The 27,427-nt window shown below is 36.6% G+C and overlaps 1 protein-coding gene across 1 annotated transcript in view; it reads right to left on the bottom strand.

Annotated features, from left to right (window-relative positions):
- The window catches only part of rg (A kinase anchor protein rugose), a 334,338-nt gene that overhangs the window by 244,782 nt on the left and 62,129 nt on the right, over positions 1–27,427 (bottom strand). Inside the window, exons 4-6 of the mRNA XM_089088303.1 lie at positions 26,530–26,656; positions 21,524–21,624; positions 3,963–4,058 (exon numbers count right to left, since the gene is read on the bottom strand). Of these exons, the coding sequence (XP_088944429.1) occupies positions 3,963–4,058; positions 21,524–21,624; positions 26,530–26,656 (324 nt within the window). The remainder of the gene's footprint in view (positions 1–3,962; positions 4,059–21,523; positions 21,625–26,529; positions 26,657–27,427) is intronic.

The raw sequence follows: 27,427 nt of genomic DNA, 5'->3' as shown, positions 1-27,427 counted from the left end.
CTTTTTCATGTTACATTGCTACAGTTTGTCATTTTATATTTATAGTACAAGAATAGAAACTCATATAAAAACTTTGGTCGAGCTTTATTCATTTTATCGCATGTTTCCTTGTTGATTGTTTATAGAGTTCAATTTACCCGGGTCTTTGGTTATCCAAGGTGCTCTCGGTCCGCATTACCTCAGATCACCAGGGATCTACTTTATGTATTTGACGTTCTGAATTTCGAGTTCACATTATACTGTCTGCTTCAGGTTTGTAATCAGCGAGATGAGAAATCCTTAAATACTATTTGTAATAAGTATAGAGAGAGGAAGGGGGCTGAGGGAGCACGACTTAAGGGTATTCCACAGAACTTTTCAATCATCCTGATTCAAAATCCTTGAGTACAAAAGAAACTTTACAAAATGCATCAAAAATGTGAAATTGATATCTACTCTCTTATGATTTCTGGGAATATTTTTGGTCTTCGCTGCTATTATGAAAGTAAAGAGTAACATTAAACTCCAAAATGAGCAGAATTTATTTCGACTGCCCCTTTACTTATTCACGTCTCCACCTCATGGTCGCAGAAACTTTGGAGGGTGCTCATTAGATCAGAAATTGAGAGTTCTGGTCCTTTTTTTTTTAAATCGAGAATGATTGGAGACCACCCAGCCACGAGGGAGGGAGTATTTCCAGGGGGTATTTTTCGAGGGAGGCTGTTCCGCTAGGGGCATTTCCACGGGAGGGGTTATTTTCCACGGGTGTATTTTGCAGGGGGTATTTTCCGCGGGGGTATTTTCCGCGGGGGAATATTTTCCACCGGGGGGGGGGGTATTTTCTGGGAGAGGGGGTATTTTCCGCGGGGGGTATTTTCCGAGAGGGGGTTAAACGTCGGCCACCATAAAAAGGTTATGACAGTGAGTGTAGTAATTACAGAGGTATTCACTAGATTTCTGTGAAAAGCAAATTATTTAGCACGATACTTATTAGACTACTAGATGTCGTAGATAAGTTTTTAAGAAAAGAACTGTTGTTTCAGGAATAGATGGGGATATGTGGACCAATTTTGCACTGTTAGATTAATAATTGAGAAGGGTCTGAATCACCTCCGAAACACCTCCGAAAAATAGAATGCTCCCGATGGCCCGACAGGGTACGAAACTCAGAAATCCTCAGGTCCTTCAAACTCCCACCCCTGTCCGAGCAGCTTGAGTCTCGCTCGCTGCGTAGGTATGGTCATCTGCTCCGTCTGCCTGCCCAAACACCCACCCGGCTCATCTTCGATTTCAACCCAGCTGCAAACGGCTGGAGGCGTCCTAGGGGAAGACCACGCACCAGATGGGCGGACGTCATCCGTGATCGGCTTGCCTCCAGAAACATCAACCCAGCTGAAGTGACAACCCTCGCCCTGAACCGACCACTCTGGAGAAGACTGACGGCGCTGACGACTGGTTCCCTCTACGCTGGCGACGCTGCCGAGCAAGAGCTTTAAGTAAAAAAAAAAAGTCTGAATCATCAGATCCCTTTAGTTATCGGTTTTTATAGATTATGAAAAGATATCAGATTCAGCTGATAGAAAAGGTTTAGAGAAGGTCCCATCCTCATGGTAGAATAGTTTTACTGCGATTAAGGTAGAAAATGTGGTTAGTAGTGTGTATGGTGTTGAATCAGGAGTTAAACAGGGCTGTGTCCTATCAATATTTAGACAGATTACTCTGATGAACTTTATCCCAAGGAACATTGCAAATACAAACTTTCCTAGACTTAGATTTTGCAGATGGTGTGACTGTCCTAGATATAAATTTTAGCCAAATGGATGAATCTCAGAGGTTTTGAGAGTTCAAGGTACAAGACCAGGTAAAAAAATTAACGGTAAGAAGAATAGATCGCTTAGGCTAGGAATAAATGAGCGATGATATGATATTAGGTAAAAAAAAAAAAAAAAATCGAGAGGATAGGTTCACTTACCTGGGTTGTATTATTAGTTAAGATGGTGGATGCAGAGATGTGTGAAAACTAGAATAGCCGATACCCAAGGTGTTTTTTACAGTTGACAAAATTTTGGAAGAATAGGAAAAAGAATCTAGGATTTGAATGAACGAAGATTAGAATATTGGACGCTACAGTAATGGCAGTGATCAAGTATTATTCTGAAACGTGGGCGCTCGAAAGGTTAAAGGACATTTGTTAAATATTTCCCAAAGGAATTGTCTAAGGATAGTCTCAGGTATTCACTTGACTGACCGATTATCAAACAACAAGTTATACGGAAAATGTGGTGCCATCCAATTTTTTAGGACTAAAATGAGAAAAAGGTGAGATTGCTAAGCCATTTTTCACGGATAAAGAACAACATATTGCCAAAGATTGTGCCTTTTAGCAATCCATCAAGGGGCCAAGTAAAACGGAATTCGTCTCCAAATGGGGTGGGAAAAGGTCATAAGGAAGGATTTAAAGGAACTTGGGACTCTGTGAGAGGGGGTTAAATTATAAAGCTTTGAGCAGATTGAGATGGAGGACTTCGGGCAACTTAGTGCTGCAGTAAGTTAGTAGCAGTAATAGTAGTAATATCGAGTAATTCGTTTTCCCAGTTTCCACGACAATCCCTTGTATATGATGAGGGTGAAAAACAAAACATGGGAGACATATTGCTCTTCACTAAGTCAACAATATTGTATCGACTATGACTCGATAGAAACAGCTGAGAGTATTTTTTTTCTTGTGCTAGTGCGTAATTAAATATTTTACCCATGTATACTCTATTAGCGGAAAAGAACAGCGAAAAGAAAAAAAAGGTCTCTATTAAGAAAATCCCTCTCTATTCATGTTCACCAATGAAGGAGAAAACTAATCACAGAGGAAAGCAACACAAAAGCAGGAACCAATTTGGACTCAATTGTTTTTTGTTTTTTTTTTCCCTTCAGCCAAATTATCCGCTTCCCTAGTGAAGTCTGAATTAAACTCGGTCCTAAATTGAGTTAAGACGAGCGGACACATGGGACTTAATTGTGAGGGCTTATAAAGAATTTGTATTACAGTGAACACAGTGTATTTTTGGTCGAAGAACTTGCTGATATATAACTTTTATAGAATTAACCACTTTATTATTTAAAGTCATCCCTAAACAGTTATAAAATTTATTACAAATCATAACCGATAAAAAGTGTTTCAAATATTTAATTCTTTGGGCTCATGTTTACAGCAAATTTTCTTTCTTTTGATAGGTTTTCTTTCTTCTTCGATTAGATTTTACTTATAATTTAGCGGGTTATAATGTTCTAACAGCCCATCAGAAATATACTTTAAATTTAAATTTGCCACAAATACTCGTCGGGTAAAAAATACAAATACTAGAAGGGTAGTTAAAAGTGTACTAGAAAAGAACTTTCAACAAACCTTCACATTAGAATTCTAACAGAAGCAGTATGTATATATTACAATTAGTAAAGCCACAAATCAATTTAGGCGCAATCTCAGTGAATAGATTTTGTGATAAGATTCTTAAAATTATCGCTGTGTTTCACATACTTAATCCTGTGGTAGCGCAGTGGATCAATCTCTGTTTGGCAATACGAGGCCCGGAGTGAGATGTCGATTGCCGCAAGGTTAGGCAACAGGCTTGCAACCTGTCCCAGCAAAAAGAAGCTGAGATGTCGACGACTATCAACAAATTATGCAACATCGATGCCTCTGGAGGGTCGTTATCCTTTTTCGCATATTATAATCACAACTTTTAAAAAATCATATTTTTTCAATAAATTATAAATAAGTACGAGGTATAAATTAATACATATAAAGGCAATATAAGGCCATAAAATTACAATTTGCAAATAGTTTGGAGTGTCCCAGGATTTATAAACAATAAGAGCAACGTAACTCTATTTTAAAGTTGGAAGGATACCTCGAGAATAATACCAAAACTTATTTGGAATGATTTAGTTTTGGAGGGTTCGTTCACAAGAAAGAAAATGAAACTTACGGATCCTTTTTTTCCAGGGAAGCTGAAAAAGGCATCTGGTCCGTTCCGGCTAGTTGTGTGAGCCAAAACATCAAACAGCTTTATAGAATGTCTTGGCTAAAATTAACAAGAAAACATTAGAATCAGTGGGTCAAAACAGTCGCTATAGAAATGTTATTTAGATTGTTGAAATGTTATTTTGTAAAGAGCTCCTCGGTGATGTATGAAATTAAATGTCCTATACTGCAATGTCTAAGTGAAAGAAGGTGAGTTTTTTTGTTTTTTTGAGAGCCTCTAATTAGAACTCTCTTGATTTTTTTTCCAACTTTTGGACTTTCTATATTTTGAGGGATAATTGGTACTTCAAATATATTCTCTAGGGGAAAACTAGATACTTTTTTTTTAGGGTTTATGATGGATGCCACTAAAGGGAAGCCAAAAGTCCTGACAGAAAATAAGAGGTCTGTGACCTCTTTTAAGTAATTAATTTTAAGAAAAGCTTTCTAAAAAAAGGAGTTTTTCAAAGCAAACTAAAGGGCTATATTAAAACCCATAGCTAGCATAAACATCGCCACATGATAATTAAAATAAAGAGTAATTACTATGAGTGAACTAATAAGACCAAAAACAAAACCCAACGTCCCCCCTCCTCTCAAACCTTCTAAAAGACATGAGTATCATTTGCCCTTTACAAAAAAAAACACATGTATTTTGAACAATGTGTTTTTTTCTTGTCAAAATATAAATATCAAATAAGATATCACAATCCTAATCGAGATTACAGACGAGAAAAACCACTTCTTAGAATAATTACATGTGTGATTTTCAAGATAATCTTACTATTTCAAAAGGTTACTCTTATTTTATAAATCTTTCCCTTTTAGTTTGATTCTTACAAACATGCAGAAAATCAATGCCGAAATAAAACCTTAGAAATGAACATTGGCAGCTATTGAAGCAATCTGTTTAGCTTGTAAAAGCAAAACTTTTAATTGAAAAATCAACAAACGATCTAACAAGATTTTCTTCACATTCAAAAGGAATACGTTTAAAATCAGGAACAAATGGATTAAAATTTATTGCATATTAAACTAACCAAACTAGGTTGATTACTTAAAATAGAACAATATTAATCCCTGGTAAGAAAAGATTTATTCATAATTAATTAATCATACAATGAATACATTCTTCTAATCTGCCAAAGGTTCCTTGGCCTGTAAAAGAGGGGGAATACATACGACTCAATTAAGCACTAAATCAGCAGAAGAGAAAAGTTAAACACATTAAATAAATTAAATATAATTAATTAAACTCCAATCAATGCTATACATAAAAGGAGACAAAAAAGCAAAAAAAGCAAAATAATAATAATAATAATCATGTGGAAACCAATTTTTTTTACAAGTCTTTTAAAGGTGCCAAACGAATGGCATTCTCGAGCCGAATCGGAAAGGGTAGGCCTATTCTACTGTATAAAGATAATTAACAGTAAGTTCACCGCAGACGATTTCTGGCTCTTCATTCTCGGTGCGTACAAACAGCTCCTCCCACATACTCTTTCATTAGCGGGTTACTAATGTTAGTATGTGTCAGCGGTTCGATTACCCTGGAACACGTATTTTGGCAGAAAGTTTCTCAAAACGCCTTTGAAACCGACTCGAGACTTCGAAACCTACTTGTAATTCCTAAAAACATCAAATAATAACATTGCATTTCTAATTACCGATTTTCATATATGTATTGAAATATATTAATTTAAAATTAGTTTCTTTAAAATTTAGTGTTACAACGTTGAAGCCAAGTTTCGCGTTCAAGAGAAATCTGACTTGTCTACCCGTGAAAAGATCTAATGTCGCTTATGTTTTTACGTTCTCCGGAGCATTCGCACCTCGGTCCGGGTTTTTATAATGGGTGAGATAGGGAACGATCATACTGTCTATTATTTATATACTGTGGCATATTCCATACAAACGACACGCAAGGACGTGATTGAAATCAGAACATACTGTTGAAGTGTGCGGAATTTGAATTTTCTGAGAATTACGCAGGAAAAGACCTGGGAATATCACCCTGGAGCTGATTAAAAGAGAAAGACACACAGGGCAGAATACCAAGTTTTTCAACATCAAGTAACAGTTTAGTTGCTGAACAATTAACATCCTGGATCAGATTTATAGCTTTATTGTAAGTGTTGGAAAGCGGTTTAAGAAAAGAAGGAAAAGTAGACATCCATATAACTGGGCAATAAGTAATATAAAAATGAAGTAAACTCTGAAATAGGATTCTCAGAATTTGTCCAGGCAGGATAAATATGTTTGAGTTTTCTCCAAGGTTTCTGCATATCTTCTTTTAATCAAGTGTATATGATGTTTAAAAGATAAATTTTCATCTAGGAGGATACCTAGGAAACGGACATGGGCATCCTTTGGCCTCCTAATAGAGCCTTTGGAACCGATGAATTTCATATAGTTGAGGATAAGCCTGAGATACACGATAAAAAAACTAAAAAACTATATTTAGAAACATTTAGGGCAGGAGAGTTAGCATCAAACCAAAATAGGAAACCTCTTGAATAGGTCCACTAACTACCAACAAACTTCATCCTCTGTTCTTCTAGAAATAACAAGGGTGGTATCATCAGCAAAAGCAACACGAAAATCTAAGAAATGCAAACTATAGTTATGGGCGCGGAGAATGTTGTATGACATAGACGACAACAAAACACAGGTTTTTCATTTCTAACTGCGAAAATTAAGTCATTCACACATACTGAGAACAATACTGACCATAGAATTGACCCTTGGAGAGACCCCATGGTCATTTGAGACTTGAACCAAAGAAACGCACTACCTCTTACGCCAGAATGAAAAAGTTTAGAAAGAAGAATACTGTGGATTAAAGAATCAAAGGCCTTATGAGCATCCAGAAATAAAATAGCAGGAATCATCAATCGTCTCAGTAATTGGGATTTTTTAATTTTATTTAATTAAGAATTTAATTCTTACTCAAACAAAATAATTATTTAATTTCCTTCCCTCATGCCACTTCGTATGGAAGCAGTGGTCTCAGAAACTTCGGAGGGGTTTTGTTCGATTGGAAATTGAAAGTTCTTGCACCCTTTTTTACAATCCACCCCTTCCCCACTTAACCCCCAATACAGCTGAACGAAAATTAGAGATCACCATTTCGTTGAAAATGGTTAAAAGGTCTAATAAATGACCTAATTAGGTCAAAACTTTCAGAAATCGCTCTCTTAGATAAGAGAAAATCGTACATATTGTTGGGAGTGCAGGGAAGGGGGAGTAGGGGGTACAAAAATGGGCCAAATTTTTTTGTTCTTGATCAGTTGTGTTTCGAGTGAACTCGTACCGAGCGTTTGCTATGCTGAGGTTCCATTGCTCCCCAGAGTATAAGCTAGAAATAACACACGTGCCTGAGTAAATGAAAAGAGCTATGTGCACCTTCCAATTATTTACAATTCCTCGGGAATCGCTTACTTAATTGACTTAAGACTTTGACAAAGCATTCAAAAAGAGGAGGAGGTGTGTCGAGTAGACTTTAAATTTTGACTTGGGGAGGCAAGGCGGAGGTAAAATAAATGGAACTATGTGTATGCAGTTCATTGAAATATCGTGTCTGCAATATCTTGGGAACTAATTGGGGAATAGAGTTGAAACTTTCAGGTGCTTTTGGGCAAAGGAAGGGGAGGATGGGGCAAGGGAAATTCAAATTTAGTGTTGGGAGAGGAAAAGGGAGTAACAAAAACACTGAAATCTCTCCAATCCAGGCAAAAATAACATTTTTGCACCATAAGCTTCTGTAAGACATATAATTTCTGCATGGTTAAGCCGCAAGACACATTCATATTCAAAACAGGTTGTGAAAATGGGGTATCTGCACTATCTCAGGAACGACTAAGGGTATAACGTGCATCTAGATTAATTTAATATCACATCTTTAATGTCTCTGGAACAGAAATTAACAGCCTTCGGGATCAGATTGAAACTGGGGGGGGAGCAATGGAGGGAGAATCAAGTGAATCTAAAATTGTGGCTTCTGAACAGGAGAGGGGTAAAGGTAACTCGAAACACGAATGGATTGAGAGAAGGATTATTACTCATAAAAATCAAAAATCCAAGTAACTTTTATCTTCAGTAGCCTAGAGCTAATGAACTGAGAGTGAAGAAAAAGTTTAGTTTTATATTATTACTGCATTCACATTACGCGGCTTACTTTATTTTGCACCGATGCGGAATTTTATAGATCTAATTTAAAACTTCACGAATCAATACAATCTAGGTTTCTTTTAGGTTTCGTCATTATTAAGGTTCTCTTGGCTCTGTCTCTACGTGTGCTTAAAAGCCGTATCAGAGACGAAACAAACTTAAAGCCTCTTTTTGGGCGTCAAAAGTCAATACATTTAAAATAATTTTGTTTCAATAAATTATATTTGCTATTTAGAAATAAAGTTCTTCCTCAGGTACTTCATTGAACTTATTCAGCCAGTGGTTTAGGAACATGCAAGTGTAAACTTCAAGCCGTTAGAAAAAAAAGTCTTCCCCTTTTTCTGGAACCATTATTGTGTAAAGTAGAGGCCATGGATAAAATTGCCGAGGATCTGGAAGATGCAGCTAGACGGCATAATAGTAAAATATTGTACTGGCATGTTAACAAATTGAGAGGGAGTAGTCAATGCGGACTTGGCCCAGTTAAAGATAGGAATGGGGCCGCAATTAGCGATAAGGAAAAAACTGAAGAGAGATGGGCCGAACATTTTCAGAATTTGCTTAACCGAGATAGAGTTGAAGGAAGAAATATAGAGGAAAATGAAAAAGTGTGTGATACCTTGAATGTAAAGGAAGATTTGTTTTGTGAGGAGGAATTAGCGACAGTACTAAAAGGATTAAAAAATAATAAGGCTCCAGGTGCTGATAGGGTGGTAAATGAGTTTCTTAAATATGGTGGCTCTGAGGTTAGAAATAAGTTACTAAAGATTATGAATATGATTTTTGAAAAAGGGGAAGTACCTAACGATTTTAGGAAAACCGTAATTAAGCCACTTTACAAGAAAGGTGATAAAAGTGAGTGTGGTAATTACCGAGGGATTAGTTTGGTATCTGTAGCTAGTGAATTACTTAGTGATATGATACTCGTACTTTTTAGGCTAACAGATGCTGTAGACGAAGCTTCAAAAGGCGAATAGTCCGGTTTTAGTAAAGGTAGAGGATGTGTCGACTAAATTTTCACTCTTAGGTTAATAATTGAGAAGTGCCTGAGTTTTCAAACATCTTTGGTCCTCAGTTTTATAGATTATGAGCAAGCGTCCGATTCTGTTTGATAGACGAGCTTTAGTACAGGTTTTATCCTTGTATGGTATACCAGACAAATACAGTGATTAGTGCTATTAAAGTGATTAGTGCTATGTACGAGAATAACACTGCTGCGGTTAAGGTAGGAAATGAGGTTAGCAGCTGGTTTTGTATTAAATCACGAGTTAAGCAGGGTTGTGTTCTATCCCCCTTTATATGGATTATTTTGATGGACTTTGTCTTAAGGAGCACAGGAAAGGCAATGGGAGACCACGGAATCAAATGGGGAGGAAAAAATCTCCTGAACTTAGATTATACTGACGATCGAAGCGCTCAATTTAGCAGTGGGGTCCAATTCAAGGGAGTTTTTAGGGTTTTGCAGGTACGTGGTTCTAGAACAGGTTTGAGGCTTTTTGTGAAGAATATTATTCCATAGAGGCCAGGAATAGTAAGTACGAAAAGTTAACGTTCTGTAAATAAAAGTTTGATCAGGTGGGCAGCTTCACTTACCTTGGTCGTATCATTAACAATGAGGGGTAGAGCAGTTAAGATGTCAAAAGTAGAATAGCCCGGGCTCAGGGTGTTTTTTTCATAGTTAAAAAAAGTTTGGAAGAATAGGAAGGTAAGTATGCAAACCAAGATTAGAATATTAGAAGCTATAGTTATGACAGTGGTCAAATATGATTCTAAATCATGGACACTCCGAAAAGCGAATGAAGGTTTTCTAGATGTTTTCCTTAGAAATTGCTTAAGGATTGTTCTGGGTACCCGGCTGACTGACCGTATTTCAAACAATAGGCTATACGAAAAATGTGGTTCAACACCGCTCTCTAGAGCTATAATGAAAGAAAGGTTGAGGTGGCTAGGGCACGTTGTGTGGCTGCAGAATGAAAGATTGCCGAAGATTGTTCTTTTCGGCCAACCGTCTAGGGCTAAACGGAACGCAGGTCGTCTCCGTCTGGGGTGGGAGAACGCCATAAAGAAAGATTTAAAGGAAATGGGAACTTCATGGGCGGGCGTACAAAGGGAGGCTTTGAATAGATTGGGATGGAGGAGGAGCCTGCGTAGCTGTGTTGGCCTCAGGCAGCTAGGTACTGCGGTGAGTTGTTAGTAGTTGGAGTAGTAGTAGTTTTTTCTTGGGCATTCGGGTCCTCTTTACCAAAGGACTTAAGGGTATAAGTTTGAGTTGATAAGACATTTTTTGGGCCCTTTTCGGGTCCCATTTTGTGAGGGACCATGTCCCTAAACCGGTTCCATTGCAACTGAACCACCGTGAAGCTGAACCCCGAGCAATTAAACTACCGTGCAACTGAACCACCGTGCAGCTGAACCACCATGGAACTGCACCACCGTGCAACTGAACCCCCGTGTAACTAAACCCTCTTGTAACTTAACCATCGTGCGACTGAACCCCATTTAACTGAGCCCTCGTGCAACTCAACTCCCTTGCAAATCAATCACATTTAACTATACCCGGTGTAACTGAACCCCCATGCAATTGAACCACCATACAACTGAACCACCGTGCAACTGAACCCTCGTACAACTGAACTCTCGTGCAACTCAACCACCGTATTCACATTGGGTACAACACAAGTTAGGATCTTTACATGTTCAACCTTGCTCGAATTGTTTGCTTTTTAAAGTTGTAACATAAATTACTGTCAAGATGATTAATAAAAAAGTTCTGTTTTGTTGTCACAAAAACAAAGAAAATCGGACGATACGAACTCTTTAAGCCAGATTTATTTCTCCATTTTCATGTCTGTTAATGGGGGTTTCCTTCACCCTGTCACTGTCTTCGGGTCCAGGCGTTAAATCCCCAGAAAGTTCTGGTCTTTTCTTATGAGGCGAAAGTGGTTGGATACCAACCCACGGCAAGGGATATTTTTCCGGGGGGGGGAGTATTTTTCACGAGGTGATATTTCCTGGAGGTATTTTTCACAGGTGTTTTTCCCGTAGGGGAGGGGGGCTTGTTACCCTTCAATCCCTTTTGACTTAAAAAAAAAAGGCATTAAAGCTTTCAATTTCCAATCGAACAATAAAACGTGATTAATAAACGTGATTAACAAATAACCCCACAGTCCTCGGAACAAGGGTCATATTTTATTACAGGCTACCCATTGTTAAAATTTAAGAAATTTATAGAAGGGATGGTCGTATAAACTTTAGAAAAGGGTTATTCGACTGGAAATTGAAATTTTAAGTTTAATTTGAAGAAAAAAAGGCAATGAGAGGTGTTTAGGTTCCACCCCTGTTTCTTTTCTTTCGGATAAATGACCCATTTTCTTTTCTGTAATTATATTTGCCTAAAAGATAATTTGTAATCCCAAGTTGAATTTTTGTTGCTAAGTTAAATTCTTTCGCAATAAGTAAGCTTTGAACTAAATTCTATTTTGGACTTCCTGATCTGAGCCATTAAAAGGTAAAGTTAAGAAAAAGTAGAATGGATTTTGAATGGGGTTTGAGATTGGCTAGGGCAAGCGAAGGTCCACCCCTATGATGAGTCGCTCTCCAGAACGAATTTTTCAGTTAGTCTGCATTTAGACCCCGTTTGGGGAAGCCTATTCTTTTTGTTATATGTGACCTTTGGAAGATTACAAGTAAGATATTTTCTACAACTGTGCACTAATTTTCCACGAACCCAGACAGGGTACGAACAGAGTTACGAGATAAGGTCATTATTATATTGACAGGGGGGTTCGTTACCTCCAAGGAGATAGTTAGAAATATTAGCGGTAACCCAGGCCGGGTACACTTGGCCTTAAAGGGGCCATTTGACAGCTCGATCGCATTATCATACCCTGGGGCAGGGTATACTGTAAATTGGGTATTACCAAACCCGATATTTACAGAACCGTTGGGGTAAGCGCGGGGATTCCATTATAATCTTTGGCGCCGCCGGGGGCTGTTCCCTCCAGTAAGTGGTGTAGCACCATTTTTGCACCAATAAGTGGTGACACCCGTACTTTACCCCTCCAACACTGGTGGCAGCAACAAAAGGAGCTATCAACAGCACTGATAGTAAAAGAATTCCGTACTTTCGAAGAGATAAGTTAATTTAGCCTACAGAGTAGCCTATTGTGATTACATATAGAGAGACAAAATAACGGAATCAGTTAATAGGATTAGGAATGTCTATAATAGGCTTTGCCTAATTAAACAAATATAAAAAAGAATAACGTGAAATTAACGGAGTTTGAGTTCACAGTAGGGGAATCTCCGAATTGAAAAGTATTACAGGGTTTAAGGACAGATAAGAACACGTTGAAAGTTGGGTTATTATTTGAGTGAATTGGCGGACTTATGAAGATATAATCTTCAGTGACGAAGGTTATAAGATTATTGAATACGGCAAATTAGAAGGATTTGTCAGTTTGCTGCATATATTTGAGAAGGAAGGTGGGAGGAACCTGTCCTATTGAGTAATCGGCCTAAAAAGAGATTATATTTGGAGTACGAGTATCCAGGGAGGATACGTGATTCGTTTTACAGGGTAGTTTCCCTGTTTAAGTTTAGTCCAGCTAATTCACTAATGGAATATTCGTGCAGTTTTTCGGTTTACTTTCTCGTTCAAGCCCTGTTAATTCGTTTTTCGGAATTGATTTCACTCGCGTAAAATTGCTTGCTGCGAAAGAAGTCGTTATTCCCTAATGAAATCTAGATGTTCCGATTATTTGAAAAATTGCTGAATCTCATTACACGGAGCGGATATAAACAATAGTAATTGCGTTTCATAGTTTTTGCGTGTGCCAATTGTTAAACTTGCCAAGAGTGACTAATTAATTAACAGATAATATAATCGGATAGGAGTACACACGGTAAAATGAGGGGGTACAAGATAAACAAGGAAGAAAAATACGTCAAAAACAAGGCGAACTCACCCCTCAGAGGATCTGCAAAATAAAGGAGAGTTGCAGGTAAGAGATAATACAGATATGGAACGAATGAATTCAGAAAATGAATTAGGAAGATATAATGACAGAAGGAATCAAAGCAGTCCGAATAGCAGGAGTAGCAGAAGCTCAAATTCCAGCAGGGGCTCACGAAAAAAAGTCATGTAGATATGACACAATATTTATCAAATTACATGAAAGAGAGAAAGATAAGAGAGCAAAAAGAGGAGGAAGATAGGAAACAAATAGAGCAAAGAGAAGAGGAAGAAAGAAAAGTCAGAGAGGCCCATAGAAAAAGGAGTAAAGGAAAGCACCTAGAGTATTTGAAAAAATTACAGGATGAGATAGATAAAATTGAAAAAGATAGACAAGCCAATGAAATATATCATCAGGTTCGTATGGAAAACCGTACTAAAGCTGGTGAAGCCTGTAAGGGAATGCCAATGAGTAAGAGAGTATCAGAGAATTATCAGAAAGTAAATGCTGTAACGAGAAAATATACAACTTCGTTGACTACCGGGGGAAGGTAGACCAGCCCATAAAACAAATTGGGAGGCTGTGCCGCCCTGTCGGAAAAATGAAATATTTGGTACTCGTGTTCAAAATGTTGATAATCCAAAAAAAGGGATGCGGACGTAAAAAGACCATATATTGAAAATAAGACGCGCGAGAATGATTTTTCGGGAAAATTTCCAGAAATTGGAAAACTTGAGAACACTTTTAACGAGTGTGAGACGCCGAAAAATGTTTGCCAAAATGAAGCGCTGACTGTACCAGAGAAAAAGGAGACGAAATTTATTGTACGCGCTTTTCCTCGTAAAGTTCGAGAAATTTTAGTACAATATGAAAAACCAAATGTCGGAATTCAGTTCCCATTTGATAATGAACTATTTATTTCGGTGGTAAAAGTAAAGAAAATTAAGAGGGAGAAAAGAGATATTAAACGGAGCTACAATGAAGTAATGCACTCAAAGATGGCGGACACTGGAGTCCAAATCAGATTTAACGATGATTTATTATTTTGTGCCATGGAAAAATTGAGAAAAGTGAAAAAGAACAAATAAATGCAAAAGAGACAAAATTTGGAGATTCAGCCTGCAGTGGCGAAAAATAAAACAAAGTTGGATGGGCTGTGCCTTGATAACATAAATAATAGGGAGGATAAAGAATTTTTCAGTTAGTCTGCATTTAGACCCCGTTTGGGGAAGCCTATTCTTTTTGTTATATGTGACCTTTGGAAGATTACAAGTAAGATATTTTCTACAACTGTGTACTATTTTCCAGAAACCAAGACAGGGTTGGAACAGAGTTACGAGACACTGTCATTATTATATTGACAGGGGGGTTCGTTACCTTCAAGGAAATAGTTAGAAATATTAGCGGTAACCCAGGACGGGTACACTTGGCCTTAAAGGGGCCCTTTGACCGCTCGATCGCATTATCATACCCTGGGGCAGGGTATAAAGTAAATTCGGTACTAGCACACCCCATATTTACAGAACCGTTGTGGTAGGCGCGGGGATATCATTATAATCTTTGGCGCCACCGGGGGCTTTTCCCTCCAGTAAGTGGTGTAGCACCATTTTTGCACCAATAAGTGGTGACACCCGTACTTTACTCCTCCAACAAGAGGACAATCAGCCTCTCCTCAGCCTCGGCATTTTCTCCCCAAATGCATCCGATCAAAATTTAAAAAAAATGTTTTTTTTCAAAATAGTCTAAAGGTCAAATAACCATGCCTCTGGTGTTAACGACCCCGCCATCAGCTCCTGGAGCAAGGGTTGTAAGTTAAGCTAGTTACTCAATTTTAACAAAAAAGGTTTTTATGGAAAAGATTTTTGTATGAACTTGAGGGGGGGACTCATTCGATTGCAAATCAAAAGTTCCAGTGTACTTTTTAAGCGTTAAAAGTGATCGAAGGGCTTTCACCCCACCCTCTTTTTTCCCCAAATACATCCGATCGAAAATTTTGAGATGACCATATTACAGATCAAAGGTTAAATAACTATGCTTGCAGGGTTCACAACCCCTAGCCCCTGGTGCGAGGGCTGTAAGTTATGCAAGTTGTCTATTATTAACATACAAGGTGGTTTTATTTGATCAAGAAAAGAGGGCATGTGTGGTCCTATAAATAAAAAAAAGCATGGAGCGTTAAGGTCAAACCTTAGGAAAAAGTCAAGAAGAATGCCCAACGAAACATTTTTTCCTCTATTGGTTGTTAAAAGGAAATACCAGCAATACCTATAATGGCTGATACTATCGGCCGCCAAATCATTCTGAAAATGTTTAGAAGCATCTTCAACCAAATCAAGAGGTACTTTGTACATCCAGTTTTACAAGACAACGTATCTGCAATGTGTCGAGAACAGCTGAGGGTATAAACCTGAGGGAATGAAGTTTAATTTTTCTCGGCATGTTGAAGGAATGTTGAAAAAAGGCCTGAGTGCAACCAGTCCCCCTCCCATATCCTTTTTGGCTGCAATCTCCTCAAAGATCTGATCAAAATTCGTTGTCTAGATTCACAAAGGTCAAATATTTTAAACACATATGTTTATTACTTTACGTCCAGAAAGGCCTGATTCATCTGAAAAAACAAAAACAAAAAAAAACAGAGAAATAAATCACCTTTAATGTTTTGGACATCAGATCTTCTTCTTTTTTCAAAAATAAAACAAAGTTTTTTTTTTATGAATGATCTTGATAGGCATATTTATCATGACTTTAAGAAACAAACAATTCCAACAAGGTTGAACATGTAAAAATTCTAACTTTTGCTTTACTAAATGATATTGCCTCATATTTGTAGAATACTGAAAAACTGAGTTCAGGGGTTCAGTTGCACGATGGTTCAGTTACACGTGGGTTCAGTTGCAAGGTGGTTCGGTTGCGCAGTGGTTCAGTTACACGAGGGTTCAGTTGCACGGTGGTTCAGAAGAACATATGTTTAAGTTAATCAGGGAAGATGGCCGTTTCTGAAGCTCTAGTTTTTGGCCGAATTGATGTCCGCAAACTAAAATGTGAACATTAGAGCTCCCTTGGCCCATGAACATACAATTTCAATTTTCAAGCCATTCAGAAAAATTTTGGCCCTTTTTCGGGTCCCGTTGTCGTCTGTTTTAGTCTGTTTTTCTGAGGACGGCCCTTGGATATAGGGTCAAAATATTCATTTAAATTTGCGTTCCACTGTCTTGTATAAAAATTTCCCTGTTGTTCTACTTATTTGTTTATGATGGAAAGGCAGAGTGGTCTTCGTCGCTATTTGATACAAGTTTCCAGCAAAACAGAAAAAAAGTTTATGCGCGCCTTTTTTGGGTTCCCATTTTTTTAGGGGGGGGGGGAGGGGGTTCCCAAGCAATAGTTTTTGCACACTATATTTCTCTGGATCCAAGGACTTATGGCTGTAACTTACAAATGGATCAGGGACAAGAAGTTTGTTAGACCATTTCCAGGCATGCTAATACCCTCCCTCTTCGCCAAAAAAATATGTAATTATTTTGGCCCAGAAAACGATCCCTGATAGTTTAGAGTCAATCTGAAACCCAATATCAAAATATCTCCTCTTTCAACACGCGAGGGATGACTAGCAAAAAAGGAAAAGGGAGGGGCTGGTTGCTCTCCAATCATTTCCGACTTTGAAAAAGAGGAATAGAACTTTCATTTTCAAATCAAAATAGCTCCCCTCTATGTGTCTACTACAAACCCTTTAGTATCAAATGGCATGACAAAAAAAAAACTAGAAATAAGTGATTTGTAGATGGCACGTGGCTTTTTACTAGTGCAACGCTAAAGCATTACCTCTGATTAAAAAAAAAAGAAAAAAAGACTCATCGATTTCTTGTCCGAATGTAGAAAAACAACCAAAATTTACCTACGCAAAACACATTTAGAAAAGCCATGTTCCAGGCATACGGGCATGAGCTTGGTTTGAGAAACCTTTAAATTTGACATTATCGAATTATTGCACAAAGGAGTTCAGTTATTAGTCTAAGCTTACAGGCAGATAGGTAAGAGTGTTCAACGCGAAATGGTGATTCAGAAGCTGAAAATGAAAAATATGATGTACATATATTTGACTTCTCAGTGGGTAAGAGTCTACTGTCTCGATTATTTTTTTTCTTTTGTCTCGTCTGTTTATTTTTTTGTTCTATTTTTTTTTTTCATTCAAACAATTTCACAAATGCATCAAACAGTTCATGTTTCCGAACTGTAAGTACGCAAAAACTCAGCTCAAGAATAAACGAAACACTAAAAAACGAAATTTTGAAACCGACTTGTGCGTCTGTATGATCGGATTTTTACGTTGGTTCCAAGAACATAGATTCTATTAAGTTTAATCTTCCTTGTAAAAAGTCACGCGCCTGAGAAAATTTGCCTGATTTTCAAGAAAGGGGATAACATCCCTTAAAAGTCATAGAAACTGAATGAAAAGCCTACCAACAAATTCAGCGTCTCACATAACCTCGTCACGTAAGTTTCAAGCTTCTATTTGAGAACATGGGTAATTTTGTATTTTTTTTTGAAAGAAGGAATATTATAGACTTCTTGTTTTTTTTTTTTGTTTTCTCAGGGATGATCATATCGACCCAGTAATCCTAGAATCTAGTGAGAGGGCTCATTCGAACGTAAATTAAAAGTTCTAGTGCTCTTTTTAAGTGACCAAAAAATTGGAGGGCAAATTGACCTCCTCCCACGCTCATTTTTTCCCGAAGTCACCTAATCAAAATTTTTAGATAGCCATTTTGTTCAGCATAGTCAGACATCTAATAAATATGTCTTTGAGAATGACTTAATACCCCACAGTTCCTGGGGGAAGGGCTGAAAGTTATAAACTTTGCCCTTTCTTTACATATAGTATTGGTTATGGGTAAATATACCGGCATTTTCAGAAGGATTCTTTTTCTAGTGGTCGGGATTGGAGTCGGGGTTGGAGTTAGGGTTACGGGGGAGGATCTTTACATGGAGGACATTTCATAGGGGGAAGGGAAATTTCCATGAATGGGGTGCCAGATTTCCCAGCATTATTTAAAAGACGATCAGAAATTAAATAAAAAAGCCAATTAGCCAAAAAAAGGAAAATTAATAAGCCAATTTCGTTTTAAATATTCATGTACGGTGAGCCAAAATCAAAGCTGCATTAATTCAAAAACGTTCAGAAATTAACTAAAAAAACAAGTTTTTTTTAACTGAAAGTAAGGAGCAACGTTAAAACTTATAACAAACAGAAATTATTCCCTATATGAAAGGGGCCGTCCCCTCCTCAACGCCTCGCTCTTTACGCTAAAGTTTTTTTATTGTTTTATAAAAGAAAGTTGTAAGACAGAGTCAAACTTAAGTGTAAAGAGCAAGGCATTGAGGAGGGGACAGCCCTTTTCATATACGGAATAATTTCTGTTCGTTTTAAGTTTTAATGTCGCTCCTTACTTTCAGTTAAAAAAACTTGTTTTTTTTAGTTAATATGAAACAAAGCTCGATAAGCTATACAGCAAAATAACGGAATCTAGTAATTTATACAGAACCATGGACCCGGACTTAATTCTGACGGACTCTAATCCATATTTCCAAGAACAAAAATCTTGAAGGCTACAGTCCCAAAAGATTTCTGACAAACCATATTCTCAAAAGACCAGCATCAGAAACCACACCTATATAAATCAAACGACAAACGCTTGGAAAAACAAGAGGCTTTGTCTGAATAAAATGACAATCTTAAAAAGACGCTGGAATTTTCAATATACATTCGAAGGAGCCCCTCCGGAGTTTCTACAATACTTTCCCAACGAAGTGACCTGAGAAAACTGTTTTAGCCCTTTGTTGGGTCCCGTCTTAGGTACCCCGCCATAGGTCCCGTCATATATATGGTTCTTGGCGTTTATCCCCCCCCCCCCCGCAGAAAACATCCCCCCAGAAAATAGCCCCCGGTAAATACTCCCCGAGGAAAATACCCCCCACAGAAAATATCCACGTTATGCATGGCAAAATGCATGGGAATATAAAATTTGGGCAAAATATTTGCACATTAAGGGGGTTAGTGGATAAGTATAGTGGAATTGCCATCAAAAAGTGTTAACTACAATTATTCTGCATTAAGTAAGAATTATTTTCTGTACATGTTTCCTTTGCAACAGCCCCAGTTCTATGCTTATATCGAAAAGTGCAGCGATTGATCAAAATATTAATCTTACCAATGTATAAATCGCCTGAGGAACAAATCATGAATTACTTAAGAGCTAATTATCACCCTCCGTTACGCTTCTAAGAGCAATCCACGGCAACAGAAAGCTCTAAGAGTTGCCTTATCATTTATATCAACGCTCATCTATTTAGATCAATGTTTAATCATCGCAAGCTCCCTGTCATAATGCAGAGCAAGTTATCCATCCTATCCATATTAATACATTGTTGAAATGATGAAGGATGAGAACATGAATAAAGTCGTCATCTCTTGGATGGTGAGACGAGCTAAAGCGCGCCTAGTTATTGAATATTTTTCCGAAGACAAAAATACAGAGCAGATTATTGTGAGTAATATTGCAGGAAATTAATTCATCGCACAGAACTAGAAAACAAAGTTAAATTGAGCTTAAAGTTAACAAAAACAGAGCCGTGCCTGGTGGCCAGAAATTCAGAGTTAGAAATTTTGTTATGAATATGAAATAATACCATACGTTTTTTTTTAAATTGAAGAATAAAAATGCGGTATTTCAACAAAAATATTTATTTTCGAATGTTTACAGATTGAATGAATAGATGGGCTTCAAGCGATATGAATTTTAAAAAAATAGATTTTTCCGAAAAAAAATTATTCAAAGAATAACTTCCAATAACTCTTCAGTTATGGCATAACTCTTGATGTTATGACAAATAAAAACACACTGTCCGAAATAAAAATTGTTTCCAGTAAAGTGCAAATGAGTAAATGACAGTTCAGCTTTTCGAAGGCTTACTGAACGTTAGCCCTACTTCTGTTTGTGGTAATTTCTATGTTTCTATTTTTATTTCTATTTTTGGCTAAATTATTCATTGTAATTTCTGTTTGTTTTGTGTCTCATGTATTTATTGATAGTCATTTCTGTTCCTATTAAATTTAAATTATCATATTACTTTATTTCTGCTTGTCGTTGGTTTAATTTAGCTCTTTACTTTTCTTTAAAAATTATTTTTTAGAACAGAAATATTTTGTATAATCAATTAATCTTCGTTTTTCATTGACACTATTTTTTTATTGGTTAATAAAAGCAATATTTACTAAGTTTAATTTTGGTTTTTCTGCTCCAAAATCAAGATTTTGGCTTGCTATTTGTTTTTTTATATATATTAATATTTTAGTGTTTACATTTATAGTTAGGTTTATTTAGAAGGGACGGAGAAAAATTAATCCGTAAGAGCTCCTCGAAATACAATTCATTGGGAACAAAGATTTTTTTTGGGCAATTTTGAACCCCCAATATATGCCATTTCGACAACCTGCATATGCATAACATTATTTGATCAACTTCCACATGCCCTGATAGTTTGAACATAATACCCTTAACCGTCCCTGAGAAACTGTAGATTTACACTTCTGACTACCAGGATGAACACAGTATCTTTTAATTTAGTTCAGCTTCCTCATAAAAATGAGATACATTACCCTAATTTCATATTGGTCCTTTTTCCTGTCAATATTTTAGACAGCAAATGAAGATACATAATTTTTTTTTTAAACCAATATCCAGCTATTTTAATTATACAAGTGATTACCGTATTACGAATGCAATCAAAATTCTAAAAAAAAAAAAAAAAAAACATATTTCGAAGATGTTTAATTTTTCACTAAGGATAAAAGAAAGGGTAGGGGCACCAAAGAAAAAAAGATATTATGCAGTAGTATGATAAGGATTCATGGGCGCCCATAAGATGAATTTTAGGGGAAGGGGCTTATGTGGTCTAATCGGTACTTCCAATGCTGTAAAATAAAATTCTCAAAACAAAATATAAAAATATAAGGCAGGGTCATTCAGCCGGAGGGGGGGGGCTGAGCCCCCCCCCCCTTATGGGCACCCATATAGGGATTAGCCCTATAACCCCTCCTGCTAACAAGCGACGCACAATAAGAAATAAAATACGAGAAGGGGAATTTAAAGAAAAGAAATATTATGCGGCAGCAGGGTAAGGAATAGCCTCATATTAGCTACAACTGCCCAGGGATGTGCGATGTGAGATCAAGGACCAAGCCCTCGATCCTTATCGATGGTAGCCACTAGACCATCAATGATTATAACTAAAGTTGATTATTATTCATAAAATGAAATATTCCAGAATATTCATCAGAAATATTTCATATTTTTTGGCTGAATGTCTTTATTGGTTTTATTAGAGTTTTATCAAAATGACTTACCCATTTTCCTCCATCTGCCTTCATAACTCGAAATATTGATTTCAGCTCCTTTACATTGATGCTATATGATACTAAAACTCCAAGTAGCTCAATCAGCAAGTCTGAAAAATCAAATACTAAACTAATTAATTCTTCTTTTTGATCAGATTTTGACTCATAAGTCATGTAGCTTTACAATGAAGTAAAAATATATATATATATATATATATATATATATATATATATATATATATATATATATATATATATATATATATATATATATATATATATATATATATATATATATATATATATATATATATATATATATATATATATATATATATATATATATATATATATATATATATATATATATATATATATATATATATATATATATATATATATATATATATATATATATATATATATATATATATATATATATATATATTTATATATATTGTAGAAAACGATTTGATTGAATGTGTCAGTGTAAAAGAGATAACTTTTTATACTCAGCTAAATTTGTCAAAAACAGAATTGAAGTCTAACTATTCAACGAATGAATATACCACATAGCTGGTAGTGCTACATTTCATCCACTATAGTAGCTAACAAGGTGTTAACAACCGTGTCGAAATGACTTAAGCGTGGAAAATATCGTCGACATCAGATTCAAGGCTTCTTAGAAACATTAACACCGCCCTTTCTGGGGATAAGAGTAGGGCCCTCTTTCTGTTCCTCATCTTACGAATGAAATATATGTTTCCGCACTTGTTTTTTTTCTTTTAGGTCATTCAATTCGGTATTACTGGTTATCAAACGGAAAATAGCCTTAGGCCGGGCGGCCCTTAGGTAAATGACTTTTGGCCCTTCCTCTGACATCCCAAATGGATCATCTCGTGGCAGCTCCCTGCGATATATATAGTCTCATTCAATTGGAGAACTTGGTTAAACGAAGTATTATTTAATTGCCCAGACACGCCACAACAAGATGATTGTAAGCAGCAAGGTTTCCGTAAAAGGATATACACTACTTCGGCGATATCGATATTGACTTAACGGTGCTAATTATGGTGAAAGTGATGTAGCTGTGTACTTTCAAAATCATATTAATTTTTCCAGAATAAATATTCCGCATACGACCAAGAGGTCCTATGAGTAAAGGGCGAGCCTTCCGAATAAACATGTAATTGCAAGTAGCTGTTTATAACCCTACAAATTACTTGAAAGCCAGCTTTCTTTATGCATCCGTCCAATATTTCTGAAGAAAGTATCCGAAATGTTCCATAACAATTTGTGGTGATTTTATGATTTACCATTCCATCTGACTACACACCACTACGATGGATATAAGGGTTCAGACTTGCAACTTGTTATGACATAATCCCCAGTTTGTCATTTTTGCCACCAACATTGACCACAGCCAACCTCCCATTTTCACCTAATCTTACAGACTACCTGAGTTGTTTTGATAAAGGCATCATTCATTCAGTAGAAACCGAAATTGTAAACGTTGAACTACTTTGCATTTACTTTGTTTTTTCTTCTACCTAAAAACCCACTGATAATTCAACTAATATGCCAATGGTTCCAGGCAAATTTTTCATTGGCAAAATTCCATGGCAACCTTGCTAAGTGGCGCTCATCAAAATTGTAACCTAGTAAGCGACCAAGTATTGCACTAGATTCTGACCAATGGACAGCTCTTCTGGGTTTTGGTGCTCAGTTTAACTTCTCCTTGTCAAATATTACCTTATAATAGGTGGCCTCTGCATCGTATTAGCTCGCAGGCTTTAATAAGCACTGAGTCAAAGGGAAAAGGCCAGGGGTTGCTTGCGCAGGACATCCAATCTTGTTGATAGAAGTGCATTGCACAGTGATAAAAACCATGTTTTGACGAAGACAGACAAAGGCTCACACAAAGACTCAGCTCAAACAAGGTCCCATGGACTTCTTGCTGTTCAGTTGTAAGCCGGTTAAGCGCATTGTATACATTTGAAAAGAACTTGCTGGTCACTGGCGTCCACTACTGGGATTGTTTGCTTTCCTTGAGGCCTTGGTAGTTTCGCCGGTTTAAATAATATGAAACTTAATACATGGAACATCAAAACGATGAAAACAACTATCTATTGACATTTTAACTGACCAATTCAGATCTTCTGAAACGATTTTTCTAAGAGTATCAACAACTCCTCTCCCGGGTTAGAAAACATAAATTAGGCATTGAACAATTATTTATTCAAGCAAGAAAAATGGAGTATGTGGGCAAGGAGTAGTACTGAGGATGAGTAAGGAAGCTCCCAAAACTCTTTTTGACTTAAAAGGTGCTAATAATAAAATTTGTGTTGCAAATTTTATCACTAAGATCTGGAAGGCATCCATCATAGCTGTGTCTACCCCCTGTAAAACCGACTAAAGGAGACAGCAGTGACTCTTTGGGAGCTTAATTTTAGATACGTTTCCAAGAAAAATAGAGAAGATCCGAGGAAGAAATAGGATATCCTTATTAGAGAATTTTAATACCAAGGTCAGCACAAATAGGAATAGATGGTGTCCTATCTTAGGGCTAATTTAGTGGAGAAAGGGAAAACACCATTGGTAATAGACTGCTGCCCTTTTGCAGGTACAACAATCTAGCTATAGCCTATACGGACTTTGGTCACAACAAAGGCGGATCTAGAGCAAAATTTTTGGAGGGACAATGTGAAAAGGGCACCAATAATTGACCAAAGTAACAGGTTTACTTAAAAAAAACGAGTTGAAAAATGGATATAAGCGGAATAAGGGCGCCATATTTTTTCTTTTTTGGGGAGAGGGGGGGCTGAATCTGCCCCTGGGTCGTAAAGTGCCAGAAGTTAACATGATATGGGCACGGTGGGGAGGCGGGAAACCTCATCAATTATGTTGTTGTAAACGAAGACTAACAAGACGGACATGGGACAGTAGAATATATCATAGAGCTTTTATTGAAGTAAAAAGTAAAGATCCCACTTAAGTAGTATGCAGAGTTAATTTAAAGCTGACATTGCAAAGAGTAACAGATATTTACGAATATTATGAATATAATTTTGAAAGGGGTAAGTACCTGATGATTTTAAGAACTTTAATTAAACCCCTCTATAGGAAAGGTGATAAGGACTGGGGGTGGTATTTACAGAGACATTAGCTTGATTTCTGCAGGATGCAAATTAATTGAATGACACTAATTATTAGACTAAGAGATGCTGTAGATAAAGTTTTAAAGGAGAACAGTGTCGCACAGGAAGGGGAGAGGATGCATCAACCTAATTTTTGTTCTTAGATTAATAATTGACTAGTGTCTGAATTTAAGAGATCCCTTTAGTCTTCGGTTTTATATTTTGCGAATAGGCATTTGAGTCACTTGACAAAAAAAAATTAGTTAAGGTCTTCTCCTTGTATGGTATACCAAAGTGATGCATGAAAGTGATTAGCGCTATGTAATAGAGAATAATATTGCGGCGGTTAAGGTAAGCAGTGAGGTCAGTAGTTGGTTTGGTGTTGAACCAGGGGTTCACCAGGGTTGTATCCTATAACCGTTTACGCGGATTACACTGATGGACTGTGCTCATCAATTTGGAAGGTAAAGCCATCCTTGACATAGACTACACAAATAATTCTAATATCTTAGATGAACGTGCTAGCAAAACAAATAAATTTCTGGAGCTATTGATAGTTCAGGATAGAAGAAAAAGTTTGAAAATTAATGTTAGAAATACGAAGTCACTTGGACTTCAAGGGATAAAGAGTTGGTGTTAGGTAACAAGAAAATCGATCCCGTCGATAAGTTCACCTACATGGGTGACATTACTAGTGAAGATGGTGGGTGCAGGGTTTTTTTCCCAGTTGAAAAAGGTTTGGGAGAATAAGCCTGCAAACTCAGAATAAAATATTGGCAGCTGAAGTAAATGATAAAGGTCAATTATGTTATGAAACGTGGGCGTTTGAAGGCCTGGGGAAGATCAAATGCTGTCCACAAGAACTGTCTGAGAATAGTCTTAAGTAATCGTTTGACTGACTGTAAAGTGAACGGTAAGCTGTGCGAAAAATATGGTTCGATAACACTCTCCAGGGCTAAAATTAAAAAAAAGGTAAGATGGCTAAGGCTGGGCTTTACGAATGAAAGACGACAGATTATCAAAGATTATGCTTTTAGGGCATCATGGAAGGCGGTAAAAAGCAAAGCTTTGGATAGATTGGGATGGAGCAGCAAAATGTACAGCTTTGTTGGCCTAAAGTGACTTGGGGCTCCAGCAATTTCCCAGTAGTATTGAAAAGAAAAATTAGTAGCACGATCGATAGAGGATATGCTTCGATAATTTATACTTTGTCAGAACAATATTTATCACGTCCATAGGTCTTAAAATTTTAACAATTTTTTAATGGGACAGGGCTAGAACTATAATAAAAACACCTTTCAGTGTTGGACAATAACACTCCTATCCTCCTATGCATGTACTCCATTCTTTTTGGGAAATGTTAACGAAAACTAATCAGCTAAAAATAAGATAGATGGTTTTACAATTTACCAGGTTTCCACTTAGCCTGCTTCCATGGTACTCACAAACTGCTACAGAATTCAAAGTAGCGGAATCCATAGTCTCACTAGACGAATTGCAAAACATAATCGCAAAGTTGAATTTTGCCAAAATGAATGGGTGCGACCGTTAAAGGAATAATTTGCTTCATTCATTCCCATGATCTTTTTTTGTATTTTTATTTGTAGTGTTTTTTTAAAGTGTTTTTTTTTTAAGTTTTTTTATTTTTATTTAAGTGTTCTTTTTTGTCTATTTTTTTTTTTTGTTATGCTCCACCTTGTTGTGTTTTTATGAGGGTTCGCAAACGAACAAGTAAATAATAAATCTAAATACAACTCAGGGGAGAAGCCTGGCTTAAGTTGGCTTCTCATCCCCAAATAGGGTATGATTCGGAGTCGCTCAATTGTTTTTGAAACCACTTAGTTAAACAATTTGCTCTACTTTTTCCGTACTACTTACCAGCTACAATTGGCTCTGATCTTGATAACCTTTCCAAAATGTGTTCGGTAAGACTAACTGAAACACATGCTTCTAAACTCCGTAGACTTTTCCGCAAAACTGCAATAAAGACACTCAACATCTCTGCCTGAAAATTACAATATAAGTTTAAAAAGAAATCGCCAATAGCTAACGAGCATAAAAAATGAATAGTAATAAATATAAATATATATAATAGATATAATAGCTCAGTAGTAAATATAATAAATAGAAGGACATGGATTTGAAATAAAATTATTTCGTCAGTGGCAGACAGAAATTATTTCTTCGGATGCAAGACGCATCTATGTTCCAATCCCCAACGTACAACCTCTGGACTTATCTTGACGCAAAAAAAAAAAAAATACAATTTTCTACATTATTGTACGGCGACAAGGCAAAAGTCGAACCAATTTCAGTTTTATAGTTAATTGAAAAATTAGGAGAGTTAAGCGGTTTCATTGGACGCTTATAATGTAGGCCTAAGGCATATTCTGTAAAATTTAGAAACAAAATTTACCGTCCCAAAAAGCAACATATTGCAATAATAAAACTTTTTTGTTGATTATTTTAACATGGTGAAAATATTCCACAAGTGAAGCACCATTTCAAAAGAGAATAAGTCTACTGTCAACATATCATTAAACTTTAAAGTGACTCTTATTTACATCAAGAGAAGAAAGTGGCATAGAGCTTCCTAAATTAAATTTGCATCCTGAGTAACGCTCTTTCCAAGGCAATCATTCAATCCGAACCTCGCATCTCAGTTAAGTTTTTTAAAATCGATGTTGAAAACCTTCGAACCTTTTCAGTTCACTTTCCCTTTCTTAAATGAAGTGGTTTCGATGTTGTAAAGTTAAGAACAAAGTGTAATATAATT

The sequence above is a fragment of the Artemia sp. Qi Xiang Cuo genome, chromosome 4 (genome assembly GCF_049724085.1).
Source record: "Artemia sp. Qi Xiang Cuo chromosome 4, ASM4972408v1, whole genome shotgun sequence".
Lineage (NCBI taxonomy): Eukaryota > Metazoa > Arthropoda > Branchiopoda > Anostraca > Artemiidae > Artemia > Artemia sp. Qi Xiang Cuo.
Note: the sequence above shows the minus strand (reverse complement) of the source record. Positions and strands in the feature narration are given on the sequence as shown.